General features: G+C 42.3%; 1 protein-coding gene across 1 annotated transcript in view; it reads right to left on the bottom strand.

Annotated features, from left to right (window-relative positions):
• Positions 1-2,248: 2,248 nt before the first annotated feature.
• Positions 2,249-25,284, bottom strand: part of GPBP1 (GC-rich promoter binding protein 1) — a 373,516-nt gene continuing 350,480 nt past the window's right edge. The window contains 1 exon segment of the mRNA XM_030193156.1: positions 2,249-3,231. Coding sequence (XP_030049016.1) covers positions 3,076-3,231 — 156 coding nt within the window. The 3' untranslated portion in view covers positions 2,249-3,075.

Below are 25,284 nucleotides of genomic sequence, written 5' to 3'. Positions count from 1 at the left end.
AGTTTTGATTACTTTTATCAACCAAGCTGCTCATATTACATAATGTACATGTCGAATTGGTATCCTTCAAAAATCTAAACAGATATTGAGATGGGGCTGGTGAGTAGGAATAAGAGCAGCTTTTAAATCACTCATTCAGCAGCCAGTTCAATGTACATAAACGCGTAACAGTATGCACAGGGCTTCCCTATCAAGTGCAGGGAAGTGTTGAAAGTATGTGCACTAATTGACTATCTTCTTAGTTTTTTCTGTGACAGAAATGCCATCTCAGCGCTCCAAGAGACAGACAGCAGCAAGCGCGGAAGGTCAGCAAGGGCAAAAAGCGACGGCAAAAAAGCAGACAGGCGACAAGCAGAAGAATGCCGCTCGACAGCCCAAAGCCAGCGCGAAGACAGGAGCTAAGTCTTGATTTGAATCCACATCAGTTTTGCTTGTCCAAAGCTTCAACTCAAGGTTATAGTTTACAGGTAATACAGCTATGACTGAGTTTAAGTTTTGAAGAAATCATCCTGATGCAGATTACAATCAGTGATAATATTATGCTACCATTTTGCAATCTATGTGATTGTTATACAAATTGTTTGTCTGCTCTTTTATTGATAATTAGTTCTTTTATAATGCAAACCCATAGTATTATGTTTTTATAATGTGGAACGTGTTACTCTTAACCCTAGAGTCTGTGGACAGTTGGTTGTAGAGGAGCAGAGTGGTGGAAAGGTGCTTCAGTAGAGACATAGGGAGAATCCAATTTAAAAACACCTCTAATTAAAAAAACTAATCCTGGAGTCCAAATCCAGCCTTAGTGTTCAATATGTGTGTAAGAGGCTTCAGAAAACAACACTAGGGAATTTCAAATGAAAAACTACGCACAGCTCTCAACCTGCCACCTTCTATTTCTCTCCCAGTTTTGCCAAAAGGGGAGTCCTATCAATATCAACATGAGCTATCATCATAAATTAGGATCTGAAAAACATGGAGAAGAAAAAAAAAACGTGATGAAGCTAAAAAGGGCCAGCAGTCTCTTCAGAGCTTCGGATTTTCATTTGGAAAGAAGGTTCAAGATGATACACACATGCTAAGCACATCAACAACAGTACCGGTAAGAGAAGAAACAGAGACTGAAGTTACAAAGTCCAGCTGATGAAAAGACAAGCTCAATCTGCTATTTCACTGAATATACACATTGCTTGATGGAGGAACTCTTCATTTGTAACTCTTACAAATGAAATTCTCACAAACCAGAAAATAGAAGCAGTAGAGAGGTCCTCACCCCTATATTTGTGAATTCCCTAGAGATTCGGAAAATCGGCAATTCCCAACATTACTCCTGGAAATCAAGCTACAAAATGGGGAAACTGTACTGAGAGACTGGGTAGTGTGGAGTCCAGCAAAACAGTGTATCATTTCCCTTGTCGCCTTTTCTCAACTCTCAGACCTAGATGCACAAAGGTCCCCAGAAAGAACCGCCTGGTATTTCCACCTCAGTAAAAATTAACAATTTCGAAATACAGAGCAACTTCCAGAGCAACTCACATGCAAATGAATTGCTTGCAAAAGCAGAGAGCAGCTCGATTGGGGGGGGGGGGGGGGGAGGAAGCCAGTCAGTCAGCTAAGCATGTGCAGAACAGCCAATTATTAAGCGCGGCTGCTCTGTGCATGCTCAGAGCGGCGCTTGTATACAGCTTTTATACACACAAAGAAGCTGTGTGTATAAAAGCCAGGGTAGCGCTTTTTTTTTCCTCAAAACTGCTGTGGGCCTCCAATTCCACTTTGCTACGTTTTATAAATGTATATTATAGGAGTGGGTATAACTAACTTGTCTTAATTGCATTCCTGTCAAAACTTATTCGATATTTCTTCAACATAAACCAGAAGTGTAAATGTTTGTTTTCCTTCACAAGCCTTTACAAAATGGAGCCTATGAAACTAAACCTATGGAAAATAGCAATCGTGTACAGTGCCACAAATGTCACATACCTTACTGCCGTAGCAAAGTAACAAATTTAGGAAACCAAAAAGGAAGGATTATATCACAGGCTACCATAGAGAGAATAAAATAATAACACACAGAAGAAACTAACGGGAATAATTAAATGATCTGGAACTACAATCTTCTTTCTCCTGTTCCGATTCCAAATGTGTGTGCTGGATGAGAGAATTTTCTTCAAAGATTCAGGTATAATTCACAATTCAATTAATAATAAAGGCAGTGTTTTAATAGACACACTTGATACCATATACCAAAGCATTCTTTAAATCTTCTTTTATTTGCCATGTAGTGGACAGATCCAGTAAGGCTTTTTTTTTTTTGGCATATTCTAGGCTTTTTTTTAATTATTATTTTTAATCAAAATAGATTTACCTTTTCCCTTAGATTTTCTGAATGTTCACCTTAAAACAAAACAAAAAAAACAAAAAAAAAACAACTCTTGGTTTCTACAGCATCTTCAAATAAAACTCTAAACAGTACATTATTTTATGAATTTGAAAGAAAAATGTGACTAACAGCCTCTTTAGTAATGATTACTGTACTAAAAAGAACAAGAGGAATTAGCTTTCAAAAAGTGGAAATAGTAACATAGCTCAGTTCAGAATACTGAAATTGTAGTGCATTTTGGTAATTTCACAAATATGCTACATTTCCCATTTTTGTTTATTAGTACATTGTGGACTTAAGGATTTCCCATCTAGGAAAGAAATATGACTCGAGCAAAACACTGTCAAGTGGCCTTTTTTGTTTGTTTTGAAAATTGGGACAGTTTAGACAAGCTCTGCAAAACATTACACAATTATTAAATAAGAAAATCTCATTTGCTACCTTGTTACATTGCTAGTCAGAGAAATGCTGCAGGTGATGAAGCAAGTCAATGCTAATTCAAAGTCCCCATATGTACAACCATTCATTTACAAAGAATAGTCATGTTCAACAGCCCAATACAACTTATTTTCTTCATGAAGAAGTCCCCAGAACATTTGCTCTAGTGGGGGTTTTTTTTCTACATAAATTATTCTTTTTCACAGTTTGCTCTAAAACGAAATCTCAAACTTTAATGTCTTAAATTGTTGATGATTCCCTCACACATCATCATCAGATGTGTCACTGCTGCTCGTCTCAGTGTCATCAATCTCAACAGTGGGTTTGAAAGTGCTGTTTTTCCAAAAGCCGAATTTGAACTCAACATTCAGACCATTTTTCTGAAGACCATTTTTCCGAACACCATTTTTTTGTAACTAAAAACAAACAAAAATATATTTACAAACAAAATCACTTTTGTGTGTATGCCACACATGCTCCTCTCATGGTCAGATAATAAACTATATAATTAAGTTATAATCAGGGAAAGCAATTTTCAGAGCATTTACTTTACAATAATTTTTCACAAGAAATTCTGAAACTTATACATTACCAGTATCAAATATCTCATATCACCCAATATACAAAATCATTTATTTTCTCCTGGACAGCTAGAATAGTAACAGTAATCATAAGATGCTTAACTGTATTCAATACTTACTATTATGGGTTGCAACACATTCAAGGAAGTGGAGATACAGGTTGGAAAACTAAGTGGCACTTCATCTTATGGTTTTCTGTACCGCAGCAGTGCCTATCTAGCTCCTATTTTTGCTATCCTATTTTTCCAACACTCAATAGAAATTCTGGCTACTCAGAGAACAGTGAAGGCACAATCAGGAAGCCTCACTATCCTACTGTTATTGCAAACAAGTGGAGAAGCAGCATAGTGTGTAGAGTAGCAGATTGAGAATTAGTGAATCCATGGTCCAAATTCCACTTACACTTTTTATGATCATTGACAAATCTCTTTACTCTCCATTACCTCATGTGTAAGGTTGATCAGCTACTAAGGCATGGAGCTCACTGACCGTACAGGCTGAAGTGACCCCCACCAAAAACAGGACCCTTCAGGTCAGTTATTTCAGGTGATAGGTAACTAGTGGCTCAAAAGGAGCTTTTATCAGCTGGGTGAAAATGACATTGAAGTCCCAAGACACTGCAGAAGGCTTCAATAGAAGCAAACCCTACATAAAGTGAATAACTAAAGCCTGTGCAGTGACAGGTTTACCTTCTATTTGGTGATAAATGCCAACTGCACTAAGATGAACCCTAATATAGCTGGGCTTAAAACCTGACTCAGAAATGTAGAAGTAGAGAATAACATGGGGATGGGGACATGCAATAAATCTGCAGTAATTTTGGAGGATTTACCATGGATTTGGAGCTGTAGAGGACTAAAATACAAGCTTATACATGCGACCTCCTTCTGTTACATGAGTACGCAGTTGTGGTACGCACTACCAGCTGACCTGAAATTAATTGACGAAATATCCAACTTTCGTAAAGCCCTGAAGACGTATCTATTCAATAAGGCCTACAAAGAGGACTCGTAGCTTAACTATACCACTTCACCAATCCACCCCATTCCGAACGTCATCTTTCTATATCTATTTGCCTAGAACTCCTTTCCCATCCTTAATCTCTTTGCATCATCAATTGTATCTGATATCCTGGAATGGCAATGCCATAACAGATCTCTGTAAGCCACATTGAGCCTGCAAATAGGTGGGAAAATGTGGGATACAAATGCAACAAATAAATAAATAAATGGCTCTGAGGGACACCCCTTGCGAGATGGCCCACTTCCACATTCTGACTGCTTACTGATGCAGGAGACATGAACCTGTCCCTGCTTGTTGATATAATCAATTGCAAGCTGGCTGTTTCTCTGAATTAGAATAATTTGTTTTGATAACCAATCTCTGAAAAAAAAAAAAAGTTGAAACTGCCCAGCTAACAAGGAGTATCCTAATGGTTAGAGCAGTGGGTTGAGAATCAATGAAGTCAGGGTTCAAATACCAAATGCTCCTTGTAACCCTGAGCAAATCACTTAACCCTCCCCATTGTCTCATGTACAAACTTAAGATGTAAGTCCTCCAGGAATAAGAAAATACCTATCATAGCTGAATGCAACTTGCTTTGAACCACTACTACTTATCATTTCTATAGCGCTACTAGACAAACGAACGCAGCACTGTACACTTGAACATGAAGAGACAGTCCCTGCCCGACAGAGCTTACAATCTACTGAAAAGGCATAAGCAAAATAAAGATAGGCAAAAGCCTTTACAGCATTCCAAGTACTCTTAGCTCCAAAGTTTATCTAATGAAGTTTCTCCTGAGCAGTCCATAGACTTCCCTATGAGGAAAGGCTAAAGCAGCTAGGGCTCTTCAGCTTGGAGAAAAGACGGCTGAGGGGAGATATGATAGAGGTTGCAACGCGTTGAGAAGCTGTGCTGTTCTCTCCTCTATTGGGATACCGAGACCCTGAAGCAGCCTTGCGAAATGCTGGCCATCGTCGGCTCGGCACTGGATTCCAGAGAGAGATTACATTCAGCAAAGCAGTGTCATGGCACGACCCTGAAAGATAAGTGTCTGTGCCTATAACAATAATATTACATGAGAATTTCAAGTTTCTAATCACTAGATGAAAGCATTGTGTGAATTAGCTACAATAACAGGAAAGTTCTATATTTATAAGGTTTTTGACCAATGATGAAGGTAGGATCTATGGATCCGTTTAAGCTCATACAGTTCTAGTATGACTATGATTTGTGAGCTCTTTGAGGCCTTTTTTTTCCTGTTTACTAGGAATATTGCAAAGTATTTTGTAAGTCATTTTGAAGCAGCAGATACTGTGATTACTGGTGAATATATTCTGCGTATAGCACCCAAGGTTTTGAAGTAGTTTAGTAGTTCCTAAAGGAAAAGTGCATAGATCATTATTAAAATGGGGAAAATCCACTGCTTTTTTCTGGGATAAGCAGCATAAAACGTTTTGTACTTTTTTGGGATCTTGCCAGGTATTTGTGACCTGGATTGGCCACTGTTGAAAACAGAATGCTGGGCTTGATGGACCTTTGGTCTGTCCCAGTTTGGCAATACTTATGTATTTATATTCCATGTGACAGTGGCAAGTAAGAAGGCATATGCACATATTCAGTAAATTCCCTCCAAAGCTTTTACAAAGCTGTTCCATCAGATGATGCCACCTACATGTAAGAAAATATCCTACTTGTCCTTGTAGAATGCACTCTATACTGGTTTGACGCCAAGGGATTTACATCCACTCCAATTGATTTAGAATTCTGCAGCACAACTAATAAAAGGTTGTAAGCATTATGATCACATCACACCACACCACTTCTGAAAAATCTCAACTAGCTACCAGTATAATACTGAGCTACATTTAAAGCTCATCTTCAAGGAACTTAAAAGGAAATGGGCCAAATTACTTGAAAACAGATTTCCCCTTTAGGCACCTCCAAATTCACTAAGGTGTTCCCAAGCAGCATTCCTAACAACTCTGACTCCAAAGGAGCTATGTCAGGAGTAGCCCCACACTCAAATGCACTCCAAGAACAGCTAATGCAAGACTCTCTCTACTTCAGAAAATGCATGAAAGCCTAGTTCTTCTCAAGCATTTAACAGAAAAGGCAACTAACTAAATAGCCACTCACCCAAGGCCTAACATCAGCTACACATATTGCAGAAAGACTTCCTTACCACAAATATACTGAGATTACAAAATACAAGATATACTGAGATTACAAATACAAAATGAATACCCACACTTTGGTCAGACCACTACAAAGCATACATCTCCCTCCAATGGAGGACAAAAGCTACAATCAAAAAACAAGAACGAAAAACCTACACCACTAGAGGAAAGATAGACCCGACTACATTCTGGCAGTAGATCTACGATAACGAATGGACAACAAAGACAGACACAATCAAATTCCTCCAAGAGTGGAACAAAAGATGCAGAACAATATTAGACAACATCGCCCCAATTCAAACCAGAACCTCACATAGAAAGAACTCAATACCGTGGTTCAACGAAGAACTGAATAAACTTAAAACACAAGTTAGAAAACTAGAACGTGCATGGAATAAAAAGAAAGACGAAGCCACACTTAATGCCTGGAAACTCCGAAGAAAATACAAATACACCATAAGACAAACCAAAAGATTATACTACAAAACCAAAATAGGACCAAATTACAAGGACACACACAAACTCTTCCAACTTGTGAACAAACTAATAGACACCACATCAGTCATGAATAACAGCAAAGACACACCAAGAGCTGATGACCTCGTGAAGTACTTCAAAGAGAAAATAGTACAACTGTGACTAAAAATACCTGTTAGCCCCATCGAATACACTGCACTACTAGACTGTCTGGACCCAGACCATGGAGCATACCCTGCAGATAGGATCTGGACTGAAATCGAGCTACTATCGGAAGACCTCATCTCCCAAACGCTTAAAAGATTCACCAAATCTCACTGCAAACTAGACATTTGTCCAAATAACCTTATGAAATCGGCCCCCCAACACTTTATAACAGATCTAATGAAACATGTGAATTTCATGCTACAAAATGGATGCTTCCCAAGGGAGAAAGGAAACATCCTACTCACCCCCATACCCAAAGATGCAAAGAAAAACGCGAGTGAGTTAACCAACTATAGACCAGTAGCATCCATTCCCCTAATAACCAAAATAACAGAAGGGATGGTTACCAAACAACTCACAGACTATCTAAACAAGTTCTCAATACTACAAGAGTCCCAGTCAGGATTTCGCTCTAATCACAGCACTGAAACAGTACTAGTTACTCTCATGAATAAATTCAAACAAACGATTGCAACCGGTAAGAATATATTACTTCTACAATTCGACATGTCAAGTGCCTTCGACATGGTTGATCATGGAATCCTACTACACATCCTTGAATACTTCGGCATCGGAGGCAACGTTCTCAGCTGGTTTAAAGGATTCCTAACTACACGCTCATATCAAGTGACATCAAATTCAACAACATCAGCCACATGGACACCTGAATGTGGAGTTCCACTGCTTTTCTTCCTTCGAAGTCCACTCCATCTGTCTATTCGCTCCTCTGCCTCTCCGAGTAGCAGTCATTTATCGACCCCCTGATAAGTCCCTTTCTTCCTTTATCACTGACTGACGCCTGGCTTTCCTTCTTTCTTGAACCATCTCCTTCCCTCATTCTTGGGGATTTTAACATTCATGCTAATGAACCCTCTGACTCTTATGTTTCTCAGTTTCTCGCTTTAACATCCTCCTTCAATCTTCAACTGTGCTCCACTACCCCCACTCACCAGAATGGTCACTGTCTTGATCTTATCCTCTTCTGAAACTGCTCACTCTCCAGTTTCTGTGCCTCAGCTCTTCCCCTCTCTGACCATCATCTGATAAATTTCACACTTAAACACCCTCCTCCCCAGTCCCGTCCAATCTTAACCAATACATTTAGAAATCTTCAGGCTATTGACCCTCCTACTCTGTCTTCCAGTGTTTCAAATCTCTTCTCTACCACTATGTTATCCAAGTCTGTCAATCAGGCTGTCTCTTCCTATAATACTATTCTCTCCTCTGCTCTGGATACTTTTGCTCCTCCCATTCCCTGTCCTGTAAAGTGTACCAAACCCCAGCCTTGGCAAACCTCTAGAATCCGCTACCTCCGTTCTTGTGCCCGCTCTGCCGAACGCCTTTGGTTGAAATCCCGTGCCCATGCTGACTTCATACATTTCAAATTCTTACTGACCTCCTTCCAGTCTGCTCTTTCATTTGCCAAACAGGATTATTACATCCAGTTGACAAATTCTCTTGGCTCAAACTCTTGACGTCTCTTTGCCACATTGAACTCTCTCCTTAAAGTTCCTTCACCTCCAACTCCCTCTTCACTTTCTCCTCAGACTCTGGCTGAGTACTTTCATGATAAGGTTCACAAGATTAAACTTGAATTCTCAACTAGGTCACCTCCACCTCTCCTTCCCTTAGTCCATTCTCTCAACCCTCCAACCCCTACCTCCATTTCTGAAATCACTGAAGAGGAAACTACACATCTTCTTTCCTCCTCAAAACTAACTACCTGTTCCTCCGATCCTATTCCCACCCATCTACTTACTATCTCTCCTACTGTCATCCCTTTTATCTGTCATATCCTCAATCTTTCACTTTCCACTGTGACTGTTCCTGATGCCTTCAAACATGCCGTAGTCACACTACTCCATAAAAAAAACCTTCGTTAGACCCTACCTGCCCTTCCAACTATCGCCCCATCTCCCTCCTCCCTTTCCTATCCAAGATACTTGAACGTGCTGTTCACCGCCGTTGCCTTGACATTCTTTCTTCTCAAGCTATTCTTGATCCACTTCAGTCTGGCTTTCGCCCCCTTCATTCAACTGAAACAGCGCTTGCTAAAGTCTCCAATAACCTGTTCCTGGCCAGATTCAAAGGTCTCTATTCTACTTTCATCCTTCGCAATCTATCTGCTGCTTTTGACACTGTTGATCACAGTCTATTCCTTGACACACTGTCCTCACTTGGATTTCAGGGCTCTGTTCTTTCCTGGTTTTCTTCTTATCTCTCCCATCGTACTTTTAGTGTATACTCTGGTGGATCCTCCTCCACTTCTATTCCACTGTCAGTTGGTGTACCTCAGGGATCTGTCTTGGGACCTCTTCTTTTCTCCATCTATACTTCTTCCCTTGGTACTCTGATCTCATCCCATGGTTTTCAGTACCATCTTTATGCTGATAAACTCCCAGATCTACCTCTCCACACTTGAAATTTCAGCAGGAATCCAGGCCAAAGTATCAGCCTGCCTGTCTGACATTGCTGCCTGGATGTCTTACTACCATCTGAAACTAAACATGACCAAGACTGAGCTTATCTTCCCCCCATTCTCTCTCTCTCTCTGTGGATAACACTCTCATCCTCCCTGTCTCATCAGCTCACAACCTTAGGGTCATCTTCGACTCCTCTCTCCCCTTCTCTGCACAAATTCAACAGACTGCCTTTTTTTTCTCTATAACCACCAAACTTTGTCCTTTCCTTTCTGAGCACACTACCAGAACCCTTATCACCTCCCACTTAGACTACTGCAACTTACTTCTCACAGGTCTCCCAATAAGCCAGCCCCTTCAATCTGTTCAAAATTCTGCTGCACGACATATTCCGCAAGTGTCACTATGCTCATATTAGACCTCTACTCAAGTCACTTCATTGGTTCCCTATACATTTCCACATACAGTTCAAACTCCTCTCATTGACTTACAAGTGAATTCAATCTGCAGCTCCTGTCTTATCTCTCCTGAATATACACCAACCTGTCTCCCTCCCTCCAGGTAACTAAACACAAGTCTATACAGTAGCTAACAGTGTCCACCACTGCAGCATGTAAGCAGTCCTATGAAGTACTAAAAGAAGGAGAGAGACACAGAATGCTATTAGAAATATGAGAAGAAGCATTTTATTTCTTACCAATCAAGGATACACTTGGTATATAATTATTTCAGTTTCTTGGCCATACAGCAAATCAACACCAATCAATAAGCATAGTCTATAAGTTTTTCTCATATACAGTGGTAAACTGGTTAGCAAGGCGCAAATTCTCAGTATTACTTCTTAACGTCTAGAGATTAGATGTTTTTTTATACCCCTAAAACCACATTATGTCATTCCTGTTAATTATTTTACTTAATTATCAAAAATCAGCATTATCAAAATACTTTATCCCAGCATTTGTGATTTTCTACAATTCAGCAATTAGTTACTGGAAATTACTTAATCCAACATTTTACTGTAAGTTCACCTATTAGGGTCATTCATATTTTGCAACATAATTGTCTGCAACTACAGGTTCTGCTTATTCTTACCACAAGTTTCTGTTTACTACCACTTGTTGGGCTATCAAAATTAGCTGGGTCTATAAACTGTTTTCTAATGAGATCATATTTCGGTTTCTTAACAAAAACTGCTTGCAAAGCATCTTTATATCCTGGTTAGGCCATATTGCAAAGGCCTTTACAGAAACAGCTGCTATAGGGCTTTTGTCAGTAAATATACTATTGCAAGCATTTTTCACTTTGTCCTTTTTAACCTTTTGAGGCCTAGCACAGCTGACAATCAGCCTGACCATTGGTCCTATGGTAATGTCCAGCATATACCATATGATCCATATTAACAGTCCCCCCTTGAAGGCATGCGAACGCCAGGCCTTCAGAGGTGTTGTACAGGTGAGACTACAATGTAGAGCAATGTGTATTCAACCTGTAAGAAGAGGTGAGCTTTTAATTGTGGTGGCTAGTATTCCTCATAGGTCTATTACACAAGAAGTAGAAAGGAAATATGATTTCTGCAGGATATTTAAAAGATTTATCCTATAATATTATTAATTCCCCATTATGTATGTAGTTACAGGCAAACATGTGCAATTAAGAAGACATAAGTAAAACTTAGGTAATAAACTAGACATGACTTTCTTGATTAATATAAGTTAGATTATTAGCATCATCAATAGCAACAGTGGTATTATTTGCAGTGTTAAAGTCAGAATCATCATGTCTCTCATGTTCTTGATCACCATCATTTAAAGAATTTGGTGGTGAAACACAACGAATCATTGTTTCATATCCTATATAATACTCACCTCCAACGTTCTGAGCCTGGATGCCTGTGTCCGTAACTTTGGGTTCTGAAGCCTCAGCTGACGTCACGACGCATTACGCTGAAAACCCAGGGGACGTGATCAAGTTGGAATCTGTTTGTGTGCGTGCGACGGCGGCTGGGGAGGTTTGGTGGCGGAAAGGGGGGCTCGAGAGGGTCGCGACAGGGTGGGATCTGGAAATCGGAAGGAGGAAGGCAGGGAGGTGGGCTCTGCAAACCGGAGGGAGGGAGGCAGGGTCTGGAACTTGGAGAGCGGGAGGGAGGGGTCTGGAACTCGGATGGATGGAGGGAGGGGGGTCTGGAACTGGGGGAGGGGGAGGAAAACCTTGCTAGCACCCATTTGATTTGTGCCTGAAACGGGCCTTTTCTACTAGTAAAACATATTGTCCTGTAAGTTCTTTTTTACCTATGGCTGTATTTACAACACGTTCCACTAATCTTCTAGTACATGGTATAATACAGCAGACACAGAGCATAAAAACAGCAATAACAACAATGATTGTCAGTCAAGGCAGAAGTATGATATTCTTCCACTTTCCAAACACATGTTCAAACCATCCAATCCAGGAAGTATCAACACCAGAGTTCTCAGCTAATTCATTAGCAAGTGCTGTAAGTCCTTCCAATGCTTTGGTAATACTTCCATCTGGGGCTGTATTGTTGGGAATGTAAGTACAACAGTCTCTACTTCCGATCATTATACAAACTCTTCCTTCCTTAGCGAGTATCGTATCAAGGGCTAAGCGATTTTCCCAAGCATTCTGACTAGTAGCGTCCAATTGTTCAGCAATTCCCTTGAGAGCATCTCTTGTATAGTTGACACATCTTTGTTAGTTGTAGTAAATGTAGTTGATCCAGTCAACATTTTTGCTTATACCAATTGCAGGAAACAAAGCTTCAAAACCAACAGCAATTTGGTTGCGAGCCTTAAATTCATTAGGCACCCCCCTTGGCACTCCAATGGAATCAAGATAGATTTGATGATCAAAGGAACCATGTGGAACATATCTCTTGATTCTGGAAACACCTTTGTTGGTATTCAAGGCAGCAACAGTAAATGGAATTACCAACTGAACAATAGCACATTGTCCTTCCCAATCACGGGGTAAGGTAGAATATAAAGTTCTATCCCCACAGTACCACCAAACATCAGCTCTAGCAGTTGTAAAATCTGACAAGTCCAAGGTACCACTAGCAATCAAGCTAGTGTTGCACGCGTTCAGATGTCCTATTTTATTTGGATTTGTTACTTTCTTTCTTCGTATACAAAGTTCAAATTTTGTATTTTTATTAGGTAGTTGGAACACTGGAGGCACTCTTACTTTCTCTGGAGGAACGTCAGGAAACATTAGTGCTAGAGATTTACAAGAAGCATTAGAAGTCTGATCACCATGGAGCAAATATAACAAACATAAAGCTCCAGCGAAATCATTCCGAAAATTCAAAGGAAAAGGAACCACTACAGGCTGAGGACGAGAAGCAGTGCAAACATAGCAATTAGACAATTGTAAAGATTTAGTGGTATATTTTACCCAATCTAGTCATAAATTTGAGTCAGCATAGCCTGTTTCAATGGTAAATGTATCTCTAAGGCTAGAAACATTATGGATCTGAACTGGAATATTAATGTTTGGAAGTTGTGGAAGTAAGGGATTAACCAATCTAGGTAAGGCAGTTTTTCTATAAGAGTAGACAAGGACAAGGAAGCGACCAACTGGGTCTTTATTGGTAGCTTCTATGCCTACCATAAGTATGGTTTATAGAAAGGTCAATTCCTTGAAATTTTATGGAAACAGGATTGCATTTTCCATCAGTACATGTATCTTGGTTAACAGGTCTACAATACAGCATAATTTTCTCTCTCAAATGTTGATTCCAGGCAGGGTGACTACTTGTAGGATAGTTTGGGCCTGTATACCACCATACATCAGACCATGAATGACATGGGCTATTGGAGTAAATAGCAGCATCCAAAACAGAATAAGTGCACAAGTAAACATGGAATTTTGAATAGGATCTTTGCCAAGACAAATCCCCACAGTCAGCAACAGCATAAACATCAAACTCAATTGTCATCGTTCTATTGCTTGAATCAGTCGAAAAGTAAATCTGATAGGATAGTTACTTTTAAGATAGAACTGATCCATGTCACAGTTTTCAGAGTTTCCATGAGAGCAATCAGTGCTTAAAGCTACAGGAAGTAAGTGCAAGAGAGAGAAAACCGCAAGCAGTACTGTTACAATCTTCATTATGAAACAGGAGTTAACATGGGTTATGGCTTCTCGAAAACCACAGAATAATAAGCAGTAAAGAAATTATAGCAGCAACTATCAAGAGGCAAACAGCACAACTGTTTCCAGAGTGCGATTAGGTTCAGATTCTAGTTGAATTTCACTCTGCATTCCATACAGTGAAGGCAGAAAAGTATTATGATGTCCTTTTATTGCAGATATGAAGTGCCAACCTGAAATAAAGCATTAGAAAGGTAAAGGAATAGCACCTAATCTTTTGTGCAATCCGATAGGTGTGCGGGTGTGCGGATGTTATAATGCCGTTGTATCGCTCCATGGTGCGACCGCACCTGGAGTATTGTGTTCAGTACTGGTCTCCGTATCTCAAAAAAGATATAGTAGAATTGGAAAAGGTACAGCGAAGGGCGACGAAAATGATAGTGGGGATGGGACGACTTTCCTATGAAGAGAGGCTGAGAAGGCTAGGGCTTTTCAGCTTGGAGAAGAGACGGCTGAGGGGAGATATGATAGAAGTGTATAAAATAATGAGTGGAATGGATCGGGTGGATGTGAAGCGACTGTTCACGCTATCCAAAAATACTAGGACTAGAGGGCATGAGTTGAAGCTACAGTGTGGTAAATTTAAAACGAATCGGAGAAAATTTTTCTTCACCCAACGTGTAATTAGACTCTGGAATTCGTTGCCGGAGAACGTGGTACGGGCGGTTAGCTTGACGGAGTTTAAAAAGGGGTTAGATAGATTCCTAAAGGACAAGTCCATAGACCGCTATTAAATGGACTTGGAAAAATTCCGCATTTTTAGGTATAACTTGTCTGGAATGTTTTTACGTTTGGGGAGCGTGCCAGGTGCCCTTGACCTGGATTGGCCACTGTCGGTGACAGGATGCTGGGCTAGATGGACCTTTGGTCTTTCCCAGTATGGCACTACTTATGTACTTATCAGAAATATTATTTCAAATATCCCGTTTCCTCTTTGTCTGAAGAAGAACCAGGGAAGCCACTGTCTACTACGAAATTTTATATGAAATGACCCAAAAGTATACTAAATCTCCATTAGTAGGTCGGGGTATAGGGTGCTCCATTTGTTCCAATTTGATATGACCGATCCCACAAAGGTTGGTCAATTCAATAGTAGTGACTCCGGAACCTGTGCGCCATATATCATATATGGGTTCACATAGGTGACGGAATCTATAATGTGGATCCCAAAATTCATTGTCATCACAACCAGGATCCCAATTAGGAGAAACTGTACTATTTGTGTTATATGCACAACTCATGGTGGGACAAATCTGGACTATGGACCTTTCCTCCAGGAACTTGTCCAAACCTTTTTTAAACCCAGATATGCACTTCCGGTGACGTCATGAGCTAAGGAACAGCGATTTCGAAGCTCCGGGACCCCTGGCTCCAAATAACGACGCGAAAAGGGTAACAGACTCCCTGAAACGTTTCCCACATATGGAAAAATACTTAAAAAGTACCCCGACGAATATGGCTCAAAAAGCGACAAAAAAAGAAAAGAATAAAGCGGGAAGCGGCGACGCCAAGATGGCGGAGGAAGTACCTCAAACAGGAATGGCGTTCACGGAGATGCAGCTTACGCAGTTAACACAAGCAGTGGAAAAAGCATGGAGTCCAAGGTGGGCAGAACTCACGACTAAACTAGAAAATTATCAAACGTCGCTTGACGGTCTGGGGATCCGAGTGGGGGACCTGGAGGCCAGGGTGTCGGCGACGGAAGACGATTCACGAGGTTACGGCCCAGATATAGCAACTTTACAGCAACAAGTGAAAGACCAGAGGCAGCTGTTGGATGATTACGAAAACAGAGCTCGCCGAAATAATGTTAGAATAGTAGGGTTGGATGAAGTGCTTCCGGAACGGAATCTGGACATTTGGTTGCAGACTTGGCTGTCCAAGGAATTGGCGCTAACGGATTCTATGGGCCCTGTAGTGGTAGAAAGGGCGCACCGCGTGGGACGCAGAACGAGCGAGAGAAATAGGCCAAGAGTCGTGGTGGCGAAGATATTAACTACAAACACAAGGTGGAAATTTTACAAGGTTTTAAGTTGAAGCGAGACACCTTGAAATACAATGGACGAAATATTTTAATATTTCAAGATTATTCCACCCTAGTTCAAGAAAAGAGGAGATTATTCTGCCCACTTTGCTCTTCTTTGGCACAAAAGACCATTCGATTTCAGTTACAATATCCAGCTCAGCTGAAAGTTTATCATCAAGACAAATGGCAAGCGTTCACCGTGGCAAAAGAAGCCCAACAGTGGTTACTGGAACATAAGCTAATAGACGCTGCGGGACTTTAGAACACTGTGATGCATGATATGTGGGACATGTTAAATGTACAATCTATGAAGGTAAGGGTGATATAAGATATGTTGAGGAGTCTGGGGCCCGAGACATTCACTGGGATTCAACTCATCCTTTCACCAGTTTGGGGTGGAGGATGAGACAGGGTACATGTTTGGAAGAAGGGATATGGGTTTGGGGGGGAAGATGGGGTTTTGGGTGGGGTAAGGAACTTCTGCAGCAGATTAGAACCAATTCAAGGGTGGCCGTCCAGCAGGTGAAACAATCACAGAGAAGGTATATGGGTGAAGAGTGGGCCCACAAACAGGAAATATTGACAAGGAAGGTAGGAGGAAGGGGGGAGTTGCCAAGACTATGCAAGTATGCCCCTTAGAGTGATAACTTGGAATGTGGGGGGCATTACTTCCCCCATAAAGAGAAATAAAATATTAACGGCACTAAAGAGACATGGGGCCGACATAGCATGCCTCCAGGAAACTCGCCTAAGTGATCTGGAGCATGGAAAATTGCAAAGATCCTGGGTGGGACAGTGCTGTGCGGTGGCCTCCAGAGGACGTAAGGGAGGGATAGCAGTTTTGTTTCGTAAAGGGCTAGCATATAGAGTATTAGAGGTGGTGCCAGGTGAAGCAGGTAGATCACTCTCCTTGCGGCTCTGGTTACAGGGGGTAGAGCTTACTTTGGTAGTGGTATATGGGCCAAATGAATACGACCCCCAATTTCTTGGGAAATTGGGAAAAACATGTTTACAACAAGGAAAAGGAAAGATGATGGTGGTGGGGGATTTTAACTTGGTACTAGATCCTTGGGAAGATTCCACTAATCCCACCTCCGCCCACTACTGTGGCCAAAGGGCAGGAGCATTGCAAAGGTTTATTAAAACATTAAATTTAGTAGATACATGGAGAGCACTACACCCTGGGGGAAAAGATTATACGCATAGATCAAGAGCGCATGGAACAGTAGCAAGGTTAGATTATATCCTAATAGAACGTACTATGTTCTCATCAGTAAAAGGATCAAACATTGGCCCGGAGGAGATTTCGGATCATGGCCCTGTGTGGGTGGACCTGGAATTGCCGACAGATATGATAGCAGGGGTGGGCTGGAGATTTCCGGCATACTCCTTCACAGACCCTCAACTGAAGGAATACATTGAAAGTAGATGGAGAGATTATGAAAATAATAACGGAGAGCACGCCCAAGAGAATCCTGTGCTATTTTGGTCTGCCTCTAAGGCAGTATTGAGGGGAGATTTAATGGCGTATAGCAATGCAAAAAAGAAGCGTAGAGCCATACAAATCTTACACCTAGAACATCAATTAATTAAAGCTAGAAGGGTTCATATGCAAAGACCCACAGCAAGTACACTAGAAAAAGTGAAATCAATACAAATTACATTAAATTCACTGCTTCACGAAAAAGAAACTCGGTCAGCAATATATTATAAATACAAATTACAACGCTTTGGTAATAAACCAGGCAGATTATTAATGAAGGTCATAAAAAATTGGGGGGGGGGGGGGGGGGGGGGGGGGGGAACAAGAACAGTACCAGTGTTGAGAAACGAACGGGGCGAGGTTACCACTGACCAAAAAGAAATAGAACGTCTTTTTACAGAATACTTTACCTCGCTCTATACGCCTACAGAAACCCCCGATAAGGGCCAGATGCAGGGGTACCTAAGGCGGGCGGGACTCACATCCCTGACAAAAGAGGAATCGGATGGTTTAAACACCCCGTTGACTCTGAAAGAATTACAATTGGCAATCAAGCGACTGAAACTCCGTTCCGCACCCGGACCAGATGGGTACACAGGGGAATATTATAAAATGTTGCCCTTGGACGCACAGGTGGCCCTATTAGATTATTTTACAAAGATAATAGAACAGGGATGTTTTCCTAAATATGCCAACGAGGCGCTAATTACCCTAATACCAAAACCCGGGGAAAATTAGATAAGGCAGAGGACTATAGACCAATATCCCTCTTAAATGTCGAAGTAAAACTTTTAGCCGGGATGATGGCAGAGAGACTGGCACAATACCTCCCTAAACTGATAGGCCCTGACCAGGTGGGGTTTGTCAGGGGCAGGCAGGCGACGCATAATGTCAGACGCCTGCTTTTGGCAATGGCAACAAGTCAGGAACTTGGGGCACCTACAGTAGTGGTTAGTTTAGATGCCGATAAGGCGTTTGATCGGGTGGGGTGGGATTACCTTTTTGAAACTTTGACAATTATGGGAATAACAGGGTGGTTTCTGCAGGCCATTCGTACCTTATACTGCCAACCAAGAGCGAAAGTTCTAGTAAATGGTATAAAGGGGCGAGAGTTTGATATACAGCGGGGTACTAGACAGGGCTGTCCCCTCTCCCCAGCACTTTTTGTACTCTCAATGGAACCCCTATTGAATACGCTTAGGAGGCGAGTAGAAATTCAGGGAATTGGAGTGGTAGGGCAGGAAGTGAAAATTTTGGCATTTGCGGATGACCTTTTGGTGACGATGACAGACCCACCTGGATCTATGCGGGCCATGCTAGAGGAGACAGAGAAATTTGGTGGGCTCTCTGGTTTTCAGTTAAATGTCACCAAGTCCTCAGTTCTTGAAGTGGTGGGGGGAGAATCACAAGACTGGCAAGCACAGGTTTCATTTAAATGGGCAGAGACATCCATTAAATACCTAGGAGTTTGGATTCCAAAGGATCTAAATAGATTATATGAGCTTAATATAAAAAATTTAATGAGGGAAACAACAGCTAAATTACAGGCATGGTCAGCACTACCGCTCTCCTTGTTGGGGAGGATTGCCCTTTATAATATGATAGTAGCCCCCAAGTGGATTTATACTTTCCAAACTATCCCAATATATATGAGGCGCGAAGATGAGCGAACCATTAATAAAGTATTGCAATCCTTTCTTTGGAAGGGGAAAAAAGCGCGCCTCCCGATAACGATATTAAGCACTCCAGTAGAGTATGGGGGATTGGGCCTGTTAAATTTAAGATATCTAAATATCGCTAGCGGAATGAGAACTATAAATGATTGGTATAGGGGCACTAGTGCATACACAAATCCGGAATTGGAATTAAATTTTACCCCGAAGGTTCACTTTAGTAACTATTTGCATAGTGCGGGGGCCCCGATTCCCTATGGTCTGAATCACTCTTGGATCATGAAGACTGCAAAGGCGGTCTGGGGGTGGGTGTGCCGCTTACACCACTTTGATACTAAGGTGACTCCATATATATCAATATGTGATAACCCAGCTTTTAAACCTGGAATTATGTACTCTGTATTTCAACGATGGAAGAAGCAAGGACTGGTATATCTATTGCAAGTAGTGACAAGAGAGGGCCGTATGAGGCCGTTTCAGGACTTACAGAAAGATTACAATATTCCTGCAAAAGAGAAATTTTACTATGATCAATTACGTCATTACGTCACATCTTTACCATGGACATCCTTGACAGAAGACGTGCAAGAGGAACTCTCATCGGCTTTTACTTTAGCATCGCAACAAAAAGTGCCAATGTCCTATCATCACAGACATATAAGGGACACAGCTATGGAGCTGGATTACACGGAATTGGCACAACGGTGGTCCCTGGACTTAAAAATAAAGATTACAGCACCCCAGTTAAAAACTCATATATTATCGATTCGCAAGGTTACGAATATGGCCTCTCACTGGGAAGTACAGTATAAAATGGCACTGAGGTTGCATATCCCTCCACGAAGAGCCTTCCATATGGGGCTCTCCGCTTGGGGAGAGTGTCCGAAGTGTGGGGAGGAGGGAGCAACGTCGGGCCATATGATGTGGAATTGTGACAAAATAAAGGAATTTTGGAAAAAGATTACAAGATATACTTCAGCCATTTGGGGACAGTCATGGCATTGTGAGGTGTCCCTTTTATTTGGTCAACCTAACTTAGGACTTTCCCCGAAGAGGGGATATACTGCATTCACCAAAAGAGCGATCATTGTGGGTAAACAGACAATCTTAGCAGAATGGATATCTTACAAACACCCCACGTGGCAGCAGTGGCGCACTCGAATGATATCTTTATTGCGAATAGAACGTTTGGAAGTGAAGAATATGGACTCGGCACCAGGACAACAATTTCAGCAGAGATGGAGTAAGTTTTGGGACACTATGAGCCCGAAGGCAAGAAGTTATTTGATAAATGTTTAAGCCTGACTGAGACTTTATCACTTAAGTAAAGCTGCGGAAGATCCGGGATAGGGAGGGGAGGGGAGGTATATGTTGGGATATACAGCTGAGATTATGAAGGGAAGAAGAAGACACGTTACTACTGCAAAACTTTTAAGTAAAGTAGACAGTTGCATTTGTTAGAAAAGACAATGAAAGATTTTGGTTGTTTACTGTTGTAACATCTATATTTCATGGTAGTAACAAAATGGTTCAAATAAAATATACATTGGTAGCAATAAGAAAGGGGGGGGGGAATAAGAAAATCGGTGAATTGAATTGAATCAAAAGGTTGCTTTAAACATTGATGTGTGTACTACTGGTTAAAAATTGTATTTATCATATGGTATCAATAAAATAGAATTTAAACATAAACCCAGATATGCTAGCTGCTGTTACCACATCCTCTGGCAACGAGTTCAAGCTTAACTATTCTTTGAATGAAAAGAATATTTCCTCCTTTGGTCTTTGTAGTTTTTGAATGAGTAAAAAATCAATTCACCTCCTCCCGCTCCGCACCACTCAGGATTTTGTAGACCTCAATCATATCCTCCTTCAACCATCTATTTTTCAAGCTGAAGAGACCTAGCTTCTTTAGCTTTTCCTCATAAGGGAACAGTTCCACCCACTCTTATTTTGGTTGTTCTTCTCTGAGCCTTTTCTAATTCCGCTATATCTTTTTTGAGATACAGCGACCATTGAATGGGGTGCATGCAAAGTCTTGCTACAGGAATGTTGTGGACGGCATGCGACCCAAGAGTTTGAGAAGGTATATGGTGGTGCATAATGGAGTGCCTAACAATTGATTTGCTAGGAGTTGGATGGCTTGGATTCAATCATGAGGAAGAAAAGCTATGTTCTGGGCGGCATCTAGAAGTGCTCCTATATATTGGAGTGACTGAGTAGGGTGTAGTTGAGATTTTTGGACATTGATAATGAACCCCAGAGATTCCAATGTTGTGAATGTAGTTTGGAGAGTTTATAAGAGCTCTGCTTTGGTATGCCCAACAATTAGCCAGTCATCTAGGTAAGGAAAGACAAAAATTTGTTTCCTCCTGAGATAGGCTGCTACCATTGCCAGAGTTTTGATTAACACTCTGACGGCAGAAGAAAGGCTGAATGGAAGAACCTTATATTGAAACAGCTGATTTTGGAATTAGAAGCAGAGATACTTCCAATGAGCTGGATGGATTGGAATATCAGAGTACGCTTCTTTCAGATCTAATGTTGCTAGCCACGCATTCTGAGAGATAAGAGGCAGAATTAATTGAAGAGTTTGTACTCTGAACTTTTCTTCGCCAACAAACATAGTCAGGGCTCTGAGGTTGAGAATGGGTCTAAGATCTCCCAATTTCTTTTGGATCAGAAAATATCAAGAGTAAAAACCCTGGTCTTCGAATTAAGCAGGTTCTGGTTCTATAGCTTGGATTAAAAGCATTGGAATAAGATGTCGGTCTGCTATGCTGGAGGATGAGAGGTGAGTGGATGAGAGGTTGGAGGAAGTGTTGTGGAATTGATTTTGAAAACATATTTCACTAGATGGAGAACCCACTGACCTGTAGTAATTTATTGCAAGGCCTTGAAAAAATGTTGATTGTGGTCTCAGAAATAAATTGTCAAAAACTCGGAGAATTATTTGTAGGCAGAGAAGTGGAGAAAGATGTGGCTTTCCTCTCTCAGGGATGTGATCTTTGAAAAGAGGACTGATGGAGGGGTCACGATTGTTGAGGTTTGGAATACAATCGATACAGGTTTTTTGTAGGAAGGCTGGCAAGGGTAAGATCTCCTGTAAGTAGATGACGACCATTTTTTTATAAAGTGAATGCTACATACCTGTAGAAGGTATTCTCCGAGGACAGCAGGCTGATTGTTCTCACTGATGGGTGACGTCCACGGCAGCCCCTCCAATCGGAAACTTCACTAGCAAAGGCCTTTGCTAATCCTCGCGCGCCCATGCGCGGTCATGCGCGGCCGTCTTCCCGCCCAAACCGGCTCGTGTTCGTCAGTCCCATATGTAGCAAGACAAAGACAAGGGAAGACACAACTCCAAAGGGGAGGCGGGCGGGTTTGTGAGAACAATCAGCCTGCTGTCCTCAGAGAATACCTTTTACAGGTATGTAGCATTCGCTTTCTCCGAGGACAAGCAGGCTGCTTGTTCTCACTGATGGGGTATCCCTAGCCCCCAGGCTCACTCAAAACAACAAACATGGTCAATTGGGCCTCGCAACGGCGAGGACATAACTGAGATTGACCTAACAACTTTTCCAACTAACTGAGAGTGTAGCCTGGAACAGAATAAAACATGGGCCTAGGGGGGTGGAGTTGGATCCTAAACCCCGAACAGATTCTGAAGCACTGACTGCCCGAACCGACTGTCGCGTCGGGTATCCTGCTGCAGGCAGTAATGAGATGTGAATGTGTGGACAGATGACCACGTCGCAGCTTTGCAAATCTCTTCAATAGTGGCTGACTTCAAGTGGGCTACCGACGCTGCCATGGCTCTAACATTATGAGCCGTGACATGACCCTCAAGAGCCAGCCCAGCCTGGGCGTAAGTGAAGGAAATGCAATCTGCTAGCCAATTGGATATGGTGCGTTTCCCCACAGCCACTCCCCTCCTGTTGGGATCAAAAGAAACAAACAATTGGGCGGACTGTCTGTTGGGCTGTGTCCGCTCCAGATAGAAGGCCAATGCTCTCTTGCAGTCCAATGTGTGCAGCTGACGTTCAGCAGGGCAGGAATGAGGACGGGGAAAGAATGTTGGCAAGACAATTGACTGGTTCAGATGGAACTCCGACACAACCTTTGGCAAGAACTTAGGGTAAGTGCGGAGGACTACTCTGTTATGATGAAATTTGGTGTAAGGGGCCTGGGCTACCAGGGCCTGAAGCTCACTGACTCTACGAGCTGAAGTAACTGCCACCAAGAAAATGACCTTCCAAGTCAAGTACTTCAGATGGCAGGAATTCAGTGGCTCAAAAGGAGGTTTCATCAGCTGGGTGAGAACGACATTGAGATCCCATGACACTGTAGGAGGTTTGACGGGGGGCTTTGACAAAAGCAAACCTCTCATGAAGCGAACAACTAAAGGCTGTCCTGAGATTGGCTTACCTTCCACACGGTAATGGTATGCACTGATTGCACTAAGGTGAACCCTTACAGAGTTGGTCTTGAGACCAGACTCAGACAAGTGCAGAAGGTATTCAAGCAGGGTCTGTGTAGGACAAGAGCAAGGATCTAGGGCCTTGCTGTCACACCAGACGGCAAACCTCCTCCATAGAAAGAAGTAACTCCTCTTAGTGGAATCTTTCCTGGAAGCAAGCAAGATGCGGGAGACACCCTCTGACAGACCCAAAGAGGCAAAGTCTACGCTCTCAACATCCAGGCCGTGAGAGCCAGAGACTGGAGGTTGGGATGCAGAAGCGCCCCTTCGTCCTGTGTGATGAGGGTCGGAAAACACTCCAATCTCCACGGTTCTTTGGAGGACAACTCCAGAAGAAGAGGGAACCAGATCTGACGCGGCCAAAAAGGAGCAATCACAATCATGGTGCCTCGGTCTTGCTTGAGTTTCAACAAAGTCTTCCCCACCAGAGGTATGGGAGGATAAGCATATTTTATTTATTTATTTGCATTTGTATCCCACATTTTCCCACCTATTTGCGGGCTCAGTGTGGCTTACAATACATTGTAAAAGATGGCAGTGCAGTTGGTTGCAGTACAGTTATGGATTACATTGTGAAGAATTATATAAGACAGAGTAAGCTCAGGATATTCTTAGGGGATCGGACAGTGGAAATACCAGGGTGAGTTGAGAGGGGGGCAAAACATAATCGAGGGAACAGGGAGGTCTGACAATGTTGTCAGTGGGTAGGGTTTAAGAGTGGTGAGAGCGCGGGAGTAGAGGTTCAGAGAGTGTATTGGTGCGTGTCTCTGAGATTGTGTGGGCTTTATGTGTTTTGATCCTTGCTGTAGATTTTCTCGAACAGATAAGTCTTTAGTAGTTTGCGGAAGTCGGTCAGTTTGTAGGTAATTTTCAGGCTGCGGGGTAATGTATTCCAGTATTGTGTGCTCATGTATGTAAAAGTCGATCCGTGCAGTGCTTTGTATTTTATGCCTTTGCATTTAGGGAAATGGAGATTGAGGAAGGTTCGGGACGATCTTTTAGCGTTTCTGGGTGGCAGGTCGATCAGGTCGGACATGTATGCGGGGGCTTCGCCGTGAATGATTTTGTGGACTAAGGTGCATACTTTAAAAGTGATGCGTTCCTTGAGTGGTCGCCAGTGTAGTTTCTCCCGTAAGAGTTTTGCACTTTAGTATTTCGCATACAGTAGACCCTCCCCCCAGTCCAGGAGGAAGGCATCCGATGCCAGTCTGCCGTGGGCCTGAAGCCTGGAACAGAACTGAGGGACTTTGTGGTTGGCTCGAGATGCAAAGAGATCTACCAAGGGGGTGCCCCACACCTGGAAGATCTGGCGCACTACACGGGAATTGAGCGACCACTCGTGAGGCTGCATAATCCTGCTCAACCTGTCGGCCAGACTGTTGTTTACGCCTGCCAGATAAGTGGCTTGGAGCACCATGCCGTGACGGCGAGCCCAGAGCCACATGCTGACGGCTTCCTGACACAGGGGGCGAGATCCGGTGCCCCCCTGCTTGTTGATGTAATACATGGCAACCTGGTTGTCTGTCTGAATTTGGATAATTTGGTGGGACAGCCGATCTCTGAAAGCCTTCAGAGCGTTCCAGACCGCTCGTAACTCCAGAAGATTGATCTGCAGATCGCGTTCCTGGAGGGACCAGCTTCCCTGGGTGTGAAGCCCATCGACATGAACTCCCCACCCCAGGAGAGACGCATCTGTAGTCAGCACTTTTTGTGGCTGAGGAATTTGGAAAGGACGTCCCAGAGTCAAATTGGACCAAATCGTCCACC

Source organism: Microcaecilia unicolor, chromosome 2 (genome assembly GCF_901765095.1).
Source record: "Microcaecilia unicolor chromosome 2, aMicUni1.1, whole genome shotgun sequence".
In the NCBI taxonomy this organism is placed as follows: Eukaryota; Metazoa; Chordata; class Amphibia; order Gymnophiona; family Siphonopidae; genus Microcaecilia; species Microcaecilia unicolor.
Note: the sequence above shows the minus strand (reverse complement) of the source record. Positions and strands in the feature narration are given on the sequence as shown.